The sequence below is a fragment of the Mobula hypostoma genome, chromosome 27 (assembly GCF_963921235.1).
Source record: "Mobula hypostoma chromosome 27, sMobHyp1.1, whole genome shotgun sequence".
Classification (NCBI taxonomy): domain Eukaryota; kingdom Metazoa; phylum Chordata; class Chondrichthyes; order Myliobatiformes; family Myliobatidae; genus Mobula; species Mobula hypostoma.
Window position 1 is genome coordinate 18321263 of NC_086123.1, and position 9685 is coordinate 18330947.

A 9685-nucleotide genomic window follows, 5' to 3' on the forward strand; every position below is an offset into this window, starting at 1 on the left:
AGAGGGTTCAGAGAAGATACACGAGAATGATTTCAGGAATGAAAGGGTTACGGTATGAGGAACGTCTGGCAGCTCTTGGGCTGTATTCCCTGGAGTTCACGATAATGAGGGGGGATCTCATAGAAACATTCCGAATGTTAAAAGGCTTGAACAGATTAGATATGGCAAAGTTATTTCCCATGGTAAGGGATTCCAGGGCAAGAGGGCACCACTTCAGAATTGAAGGACGTCCTTTTAGAACTGAGATGTGGAGGCACTACTTTCGTCAGAGGGTGGTAAATCTGTGGAATTTGTTGCCACATGCGGCTGTGGAGGCCACGTCACTGAGTGGATTTAAGGCAGAGATAGACAGGTTCTTGATTAGCCAAGGCATCAAAGGGTATGGGGAAAAAGCAGGGGAGTGGGAATGACTGGAGGAGTTGGATCAGCCCATGATTGAATGGTGGAGCAGACTCAATGGGCCAAATGGCCTATTTTTGCTCCTATATCTTATGGTTTTAATCGTGTTGGCGCACGGCCAAGTAGTTAAGGCGATCGTCTAGTGATCTGAAGGTCGCTAGTTTGAGCCTTGGCTGAAGCAGCGTGTTGTGTCCTTGAGCAAGGCACTTAACCACACATTGCTCTGCGACGACACCGGTGCCAAGCTGTATGGGTCTTAGTGCCCTTCCTTTGGACAACATCAGTAGCGTGGAGAGGGGAGACTTGCAGCATGGGCAACTGCCAGTCTTCCATACAACCTTGCCCAGGCCTGCACCCTGGAAACCTTCCAAGGCGCAAATCCATGGTCTCCTAAGACTAACGGATGCCAATATGGTCTTAATGAAAGTTAAAAGTGATTTCTGATCTCTTTCTTGCAGCCTGGATGTGATTTATCATGGTTGTTGGAGGGGAGGCAGCAATCATGGTGTTTGGGATGTGGTGAGGCAGTTCAGCCTATATTAAAGTCATTCACTGCTGCATTGCTGCCCTACTCATACTAATAAATACCTGGCATACATGTGCATGCATGCACATAACACACAAACATATACGTGACCACGCACATGCACACAAACCATGCATTGCACTAAGTTCTTCCACATGCTTGTCACCACAATCCAACTAACTGCGTGTGTGCATATACATGTTTAGGTTCACGTGGGTAAGTGTGAAATAATCGGACAAAGAACACCAGAAATATTTTGATTAGATCCTGGGGAATAAAAGAACTTACTAACTCAGTATCCCGTGGTTGCCCTTGATTCTTCATAAAGAATATTCAGTGTTCATTCCTTTCAACACTGCCACGTTGTGTTGGAGTTCTTTGTTGCAAACAATGATCCACAAAGTCATTTCGAAGGAACTCAAACAAGAGAAAGTCTGCTGGAAATCCAAGCAACACACACAAAATGCTGGGAGAACTCAGCAGGCCAGGTGGCAACTATGAAAAAAAGTACAGTCGATGTTTCGGGCCAAGACCCTTCGGCAGGACTTTCAAGATCAAATAAGTTGCTGCTGTTTGACATTCCTAGATGGGTCTCAACAAGTAAGCAAAATTATTTTAATATTAGTAAATCAGAGCAGATTTTATAATAACCTGGTAACTTCTTTGATACCTATAACACATAGGAGAAGAATTAGTCCATTCAGCTCATCGACTCTGTTCTACCATTCCATCACGGTAGCTTTACTATCGCTCTGAACCCATTCTCATGCCTTCTGGCCAGTAGTTAGCAATCAAGAACTTATCAGCCTCTGCTTTAAATATACCCAATGACTTGGCCTCCACAACTGCCTCTGGCAGTGAAATCCACAGACTGACCACCCTCAGGTTAAAGAAAATCCTCCGTAACTTCTGGATACTGATCACCTTTCTGTAATACTGACCAGCATTCTTTAATACTGATAATCCTTCTTTATTCCAGGTTTCTATTTTATTTAGGGAAAATAAATTCCCCAGCTTTGAGTTGGCGCTTCACTTCCTGTATCCAGTTCACTAGAAGAGGTTTTTATCTTTATCAAATGCAGTAGCCTAATCCCAGTACTGTCATGATACGGGTACATGCAATTTAACACCAGTCCAGCCACCCCTTACATCGTCACCTTGCTACTGACTGGAAGTCTACAGGTGATTGTACCTGGTTGAATAATATTTGCACAGACTCCACTGGACAGTCAGTCAACCTGAGGATGTCCCACTATAACAGGTAGAAACTAGCTACAAGCGAGACACATTTGCTGAGGTCATCTGAGGAAGCAATTCCCTATCTAGAAAGAGGAAATCTTAAATATCCACAAAACATATAGAACCCTTTCCTTTAAACCTGCCATTCCCAACCTGGGGTCCACGGACCTCTTACTGGTAGGGCTCCATTACAAGTAAAAGATTGGGAACTCATACTTTAAAAAAGGTCAGGTTTCTTAATGAACAATCTCTGAAATAAAGTTACTTATGTAGATCAGATGCAGTATCTTCTTCACAAAAAAGGGAACTGTATTTCAGAACTTGTTAGTTAAGATCGACTTATGTGGCAGCAACATATTCAGATATATTCAATTTCTGCGTTAAGGCACATTCATCAGATTTGCTTTGACCACACATCAAGAGCATCGAATTCACGCAGACCGGAGGCAATGAGATGCAGTGAAGAGGTACAGTCGACGTTTCCGGCCGAGACCCTTCGTCAGGACTAACTGAAGGAAGAGTGAGTAAGGGATTTGAAAGTTGGAGGGGGGGGGAGATCCAAAATGATAGGAGAAGACAGGAGGGGGAGGGATGGAGCCAAGAACTGGACAGGTGATTGGCAAAGGGGATATGAGCACCTCTTCCTACAGATGCTGCCTGGCCTGCTGCGTTCACCAGCAACTTTGATGTGTGTTGCTTGAATTTCCAGCATCTGCAGAATTCCTGTTGTTTGGTTGAGATGCAGTTAAGAGCCCGTTTGTTGATCTACAGTCTGCTCCTCTTTAGAAATTATTCATTGTTCAGTGGCTGGTCTGGAAGAGCTTAAATTAAGACGAAATAGATTTATCTCCACAGTATCTTTAAGTTGCGAAATTGAAAAATAGTTATGAAAAACGTATTGTAAAAGATATTTACTGCTGTGTGATACGACTTGCTGTCGAATGTACTTAGTTTAGTCACCAAAACCGCGACCACAGCAACACTGGTGGGCAAGAAGCAAATGATAAAAACTGCAGCCACGGCTATCACTAGTTTCACAGTTCGCTTATATTTAACCCGCATTCCAACTTCCATCTGCCGTAACCTCCAGATGATGGTGGACGTAGAGAACAGGATAACTGAAACTGGCAAAAGAAACTGAAAAAATATAAAAATAAAGTCAGTCCAAACTGCTGTGGAAGCCAGAGCCTTGTTTATGCTGAAAGGCTCACAGTTTGTCAGGTTGTGTTGTTCGAAGTCATGTTTGTCTATCAGCAAGTGCAAGCAAATAGCCACCGCTACAATCCACAGACCGCCTGCTATCATCACCGCACACCTTGTAGAGATCCTGTTTACCTTGTGGAGTGGATGGACCACCTCAAAGTAACGATCGATCGCTATAACCATGAGGAAAAAGACGCTGCCAATCCGGTTCAGGGAAATCGTGAAAACGTTCACTCGACACAGTCCATCACCAAAAATCCAGTCCTTCCCTCGGAGAAAATAATCAGCTCGAAAGGGTAGACAGCACATTAACAGAGTGTCTGCAATCATGAGGTTCAGTGAATACACAATTCTTGGTTTCCGGGACTTCACAAGAGCACAAAAGATCCACAAAGCAATCGTATTTCCAGTAAGCCCGAGGATGAATGTGACGATAATTACGAGCGGGTTGTAGGACCAGTTAACGTCTTAATCAGGAGCACATTGCGAGCCCGAGTCCATCATTGTGCGAAAAAGTCAAGGTGTGTCCGGGCAGAGCAAACTTTTTCGGAGACGAACAACCTGAAAAGCTGAACTTCTTTTTTCGAATGAATTTGCTCCCTCTCGGTGCAGTATATGGGCGGAATCAAATATTCAGACACCAGTAAGTTGTGCAATCAATTCATCAAGTTCCAGGAAAACTAGAAGCATGGGCATTCAAATTAAGCAGCAAACAATGAAATATATTTAGAACTTGACGACATTTGACATCAAAGTCCATTTGGATAGGAATGAAAAACATAAAACGCAGAAAAGTCCCAGCGTGTCAATTGTGGAAAGAAAAACAGAGCTTGCGCTTCAGTATGTCGGTCTTTCATTTTTTTCGATTTCAGCTGTTTTTGTTTGTTTGATATCAGCGAAGGAATTGTGATTCAGCTTGAGTGACATGTCTACTGAACAGAATGGTTTCAAAATATCTGAGTGGATGAAGATCTATCCTGGTGTGCAATGGGGATGCAGAGGGACATGATGGGATCAGGGAAGAGGAAACAGTCAAAGCAGCAGAGGGCTTCAGAGTTATCACAGGCATCTGTGATCCATGAGCTTGCGAGGAGCCAGTAGAAACAAACTGTAAGTTATGAAACTCTCGCTGGAGGGTAAATAGAGTCTTCTGGGGAAATATGTCAGGGATTCCTATGGGAGGTAAAAGCCTGATACTCAGTGGTGGGTCGTGATCCCATTGGAAATACGAGATGGTGTCCAGGAGCTGACATTCAGGAGAGAGTAATTTGCACGAGCACTCTCACGCTGTCCTTGTCAGACCAAACTCATTCGAAGATGAACAATCTTATTAACTGACCTTCTTCGAATGAGTTTGTTCCCCTCTGGGTGCAGCATATGGGTGGATTGAATTAGTCAGAGTTGTGCGATGAAATCATCATGTTCCAGGAAATCTGGAGGCTTAAGCATTCAGATTAAGGAGCAGACAATGAAATATATGTGATTGTCACATTTCTTCCCTAATCTGATGTTTGGTTTAATCAACAACTGAACCCCTTGACTATGTCTGCATGTTTTTATGTATTACATTTCTGCCACATGTATCACAAATGTCGAGGACAGTTACTACCCCTCAACCATCAGGCTCTTGAACAAAAGAGATAACTACAATCATTCTATTTCCGGTGTTCCCACAACCAATGATATCACTTTAAGTACCCCTTATCTTGTTATTTCATGTTCAAGTTATTTATTGCTATTTATTTAGATTTGCATTTACATCGTTTGTTGTTCATTGATCCTGCTTATAGTTGGTGATCTACAAATTTGCTGAGTATGCCACGGGAAAAAGAATGTGGTGAAATGTATGTACTTGGATAATAAATTTTACTTTGAAATTTAAACTTTGAACTTTGGACATGATTGGCAGATTAGATAGTTGCATTAACGAGCAGGTGGACAAGTGCATCTAATACAGTGGGCACCGAGTGTATATTGGGATATAGGTAAAAGTCCAAAACAGCAGCTGTGAGTGGAAGGATACAGTGCCTGCTGACCAGATTTCAGCTTAGATAAAGACTTATGAAGATAGAGTCCAAATGGTCTCCCTCAGTATCAGAGCAGACCTGCAGTCAAATTATTTAACCACTGGGGACACTAGCCTGGTGAAGATCAAAGACACCGAGCTTCATCACTTGGACTTCTATCAGGTTCCCTCGTATTGCCTGTGAGTTATCCTGCCAAGAACACCACAATATGAACTCCTGCCTTTGAGTCCCAAACCTCCAGACAATCTTTCATTGCCACCTGCATTTCTACTTCATTGTAAGTCTTTAACGTTCCTCCATTCTTGGTGTCGTCACTGGGGACGCGACTGCCTCATTCAACAAATTCGAATTCCCCTTCCGACTTTGGGAATCCCTGGCTCACGGCTGCTCAAAGAACAGAAGGAGCGTTCAGAATGGAACTGAGAAGCTCATGCCCATATTTCAGAAGCGCAAGAAAGAGCTGCGTAATTAGTAGGTGGAGCAGACCACCTCACCTACACCCACCCGACACCCTGTCAGGAAGCATCTGACCATCTGTAGAAGACCATAAAACTATCATGAGGTATTGAATCAGGATAAGGCTATTCCGGCCATCGAGTCTGTTCCTCTATATAATCATGGCTGGGTTTTCAATTCCATGCTCCCAACTTCTTGTAACCCTTAAACCCCCCTAACAAACAAGCAAGAAGCTATAAATCTTTGTCTTAAATACACTCAATGATTTGGCCTCCACCACCCTATATAACAATGAATTCCAGAGATTCCCCACACTCTGACTGAGGAAATTCTGCATCTCAGTTCTAAAGAGATGTCCCTTTATTTTGAAGCTGTGCCCGTGCATCCTGGATCCTTGGATCCTCTCCTACTAATGGAAACATGTTCTCCACGTCCACTTTATCCAGGTTTGTTGTTCCTCACATTGAGCCGACTAATTACCTCAGAATGAAAAAAAATCTATGGGAACAGACAGGGGTGGATAATGTTTCTTATCCGAAGAGCTGGACATATTGCAGACCGGTTGTGTATTTAATATTCTGTAATACTTGGTATTAAGTACATAAACCATTTATACGGTTCAATCAAAACTGTAAAACTGGCTTTGGGATTCAGATTTCACTCTAAATTCTGTTGAAATGTAACTTCTCTACCTGAATGAAAATTCCCCAGCTGGAAACTCATGCAACCCTAGCTCCCGTCACAAACTGGTAAATGGCTCCAGCAGTTGCCCACAATGAGGTGAGCAGAATATTATTCAAATCCATCACATTGATTACATAGAATTGCTGTACCATGCACTTTACTCACAGAGTACAAAGAGTCAACAATATTCCCAGAGTAGATTTTCTGTTACCACAACGATTTGCTGAATGAAGGTTGAAAGTGATTTCTCTCTCCTTCATGCAGCCTGGACATGGTTTATCATGGTTGTAGGAGGGGAGGCAGCAATAGTTCCTCGCGACACACTCCATCAGGGTGTTTGTAACGTGGTGAGGCAGTTCAGTCTGTATTAAAGACATTCACCGCTGCATTGCTGCCCTACTCATACTAATAAGTACCTGGCATACATATGCATGCACGCACTTAAGGCACAAACATATACATGACCACGTACTTGCACACAAACCATGTTCTTCCACATTCTGGACACCAGAATGCAAACGTCTGCATGTATGCAATTGTGCACATGTGTGCATCTACCTGTTTAAGTTAATGTGGGTTAGTGTGAAATAATATGACAGAGGGCAGCAGGGGTACTTTAATTCGATCCTGGGGGACAAAAAGACCCTGGATCTCAGTATCCTACATGTCCTTGGTTGTAAAGACGTTGTTCACAAGGAATGTTCGGTGTTTATGCCTATCAACACAGCTCTCCTGTGTTGTAGTTCTTTACTGCAAACAATGATCCACAATACACATTTCCAAGGAATTAGAGCAAGTAAGCTGCTCTCGGGTCTCGGCCTGAAACGTCGACTGCACCTCTTCCTACAGATGCTGCCTGGCCTGCTGCGTTCACCAGCAACTTTGATGTAAGCTGCTATTGATTGACATTCCTGGATGGGTCCCAGCAGGTAAGCAAAATTATATTAACTTTATAAAATCAGAGAGTCTTTCGACAATAATCAGGGAACTTCATTGACACCAGTGAAACATAGGATCAGAATTGTGCCACTTGGCCCATCGAGTCTATTCCATCATTCCACCATGGTTGCTTTATTATTGCTCTGAACACCATTCTCCTGCCTCCACAACCCTATTAACCAAGACCCTATCAATCTCGGCTTTAAATATACCCAATGACTTGCCTCAATAGTCATCTGTGGTAACGAATTCCACAGAGTCGCCAATCTCTGGTTAAAGAAATTCCTCCACATTTGAGTTCTAAAAGCTGACCATCGTTCTTCAGTACTGATAGTCCTTCATTCCAGATTTCAATTTTATTTACTAATACCAAATTCCCCAGTTTTGAACCGGCGCTGCACTTCCTGACTCTAATTCACTAGAAGAGGTCTTTTTTTTTAGAATCAAGACTTGCCCGTTAAGATCGACTTATGACGCACCAAAATTTTCAGATGTGATCAACTTCTGCGTCCGGTCGCATTTCTCAGCTTTGCTTTTATCACATAACAATACAGAGCATCTAGTTCACGCCGACCGGGAGCGATTGGATGGCTGTTGATGAACTCGTTTGCTGATCCACAATCTGCTCCTCTGTAGATGTTCCTTGTTCAGTGGCTGATCTGCGAGAGTTTAAATTAAGACCAAGTAGAGCTTTCTCCAAACCATCTTTAAACTGCGAAGTTGAAAAACAGTAAATAATGGGATCCACCACACTTTTCAGATACGTTATAAACAACGTATTGTAAAAGATATTCACTGCTGTGCGATACGACTTGCAGTCGAATGGACTTCTTAGTTTAGTCACCAAAACCGCGACCACAGCAACACTGGTGGGCAAGAAGCAAATGATAAAAACTGCAGCCACGGCTATCACAAGTTTCACAGTTCGCTTATATTTAGCCCGCATTCCAGCTTCCATCTGCCGTAACCTCCAGATGATGGAGGACGTAAAGAACAGGATAACTGAAACTGCCGAAAGAAACTTAAAGAATATAAAAATAAAGTCAGTCCAAATTGCTGTGGGACGCAGAGCCTTGTTTCTGCTGAAAGGCTCACAGTTTGTCACGTTGTGTTGTTCGAAGTCAAGTTCGTCTACCAGCAAGTGCAAGCAAATAACCACCGCTACAATCCACAGACCGCCTGCTATCATCACCGCACACCTTGTAGAGATGCTGTTTCCATGGTGGAGTGGATGGATCACCTTAAAGTAACGATCGATCGCTATAACCATGAGGAAAAGGACGCTGCTAATCCGCTTCAGGAAAATCATGAAAACGTTCAGTCGACACAATCCATCACCAAAAATCCAGTCTTTACCTCGGAGAAAATAATCAGCTCGAAAAGGTAGAAAGCAAATTAATAGAGTTTCCGCAATCAGGAGATTCAGTGAATATATAATACTTGGTTTCCGGGACTTCACATGAACACAAAAGATCCACAAAGCAATCGTATTTCCAACAAGCCCGAGGATGAATGTGATGATAATTACGGGTGCTTCATAGGACGAGTTAACATCTTCACCAGGAGCACATTGCTGGGTCGAGTTCGCCATTGTGCGAGAAAGCGGTCACACAGTCAATATGTTTCAGAGGGAAGCAAATGAAGTTGAACAAGCTGGTCGTCTTCGAATGAGTTTGTTCCCCTGTGGGTGGAGTATATGGGCGGAGTGAAATAGTCAGAGCACCAATAAGTTGAGCGGTCAAATCACTGACAATGTTCCGGGAAAACTAGAAGCATAATCATTCAAATTAAGAAGCAATAAATTACATTTAGCTTTTATTGCGAGGCTTAAAATTCTGCAATACTTAATTTTGTTGTTGAGTGCTTGAACTAGTTTACATTAAAAATTAATTAATCATGGGGCATAATTTTAAGCTGATAGGAGGGAAGTGTAGTGGGGGCGTCAGAGGCAGAGTTCTTTACTCAGCGAGGTTGGGTGCGAGGAACACGCTGTCAGGTATGGTGGTAGAGGCAGATACATCAGGGGCATTTCAGAACTGTTAGGCAGGCACGAGGATGATAGAAAAATGGAGGACTGTGCAGAAGGGAAGGGTTAGTCTGATCTCAAAATCGATTAAAACGTCGCCAACATTGTACTGTGATACGATATGGTTTTTTAAAAAAGGGGGCTGTTTTGTAACAGAAATCAACCCCAAAAATTATATCACTCTGT

General features: G+C 42.9%; 1 protein-coding gene and 1 pseudogene across 1 annotated transcript; both read right to left on the bottom strand.

Moving 5' to 3' along the window:
- Window positions 1–2909: 2909 nt before the first annotated feature.
- LOC134338379 (hydroxycarboxylic acid receptor 1-like) lies at window positions 2910–3871 on the bottom strand (annotated as a pseudogene).
- A 4161-nt stretch (window positions 3872–8032) lies between these two features.
- On the bottom strand, window positions 8033–9064 carry LOC134338380 (hydroxycarboxylic acid receptor 2-like). The gene has a single exon (XM_063034169.1). The coding sequence runs from the start codon at window positions 9062–9064 to the stop codon at window positions 8033–8035; it is 1032 nt and encodes a 343-aa protein (XP_062890239.1).
- Window positions 9065–9685: the final 621 nt, after the last annotated feature.

What these genes read in the sequence shown, in the direction of transcription:
- LOC134338380 (XM_063034169.1), bottom strand. Translation starts at nt 9,064, where the DNA reads ATGGCGAACTCGACCCAGCAATGTGCTCCTGGTGAAGATGTTAACTCG.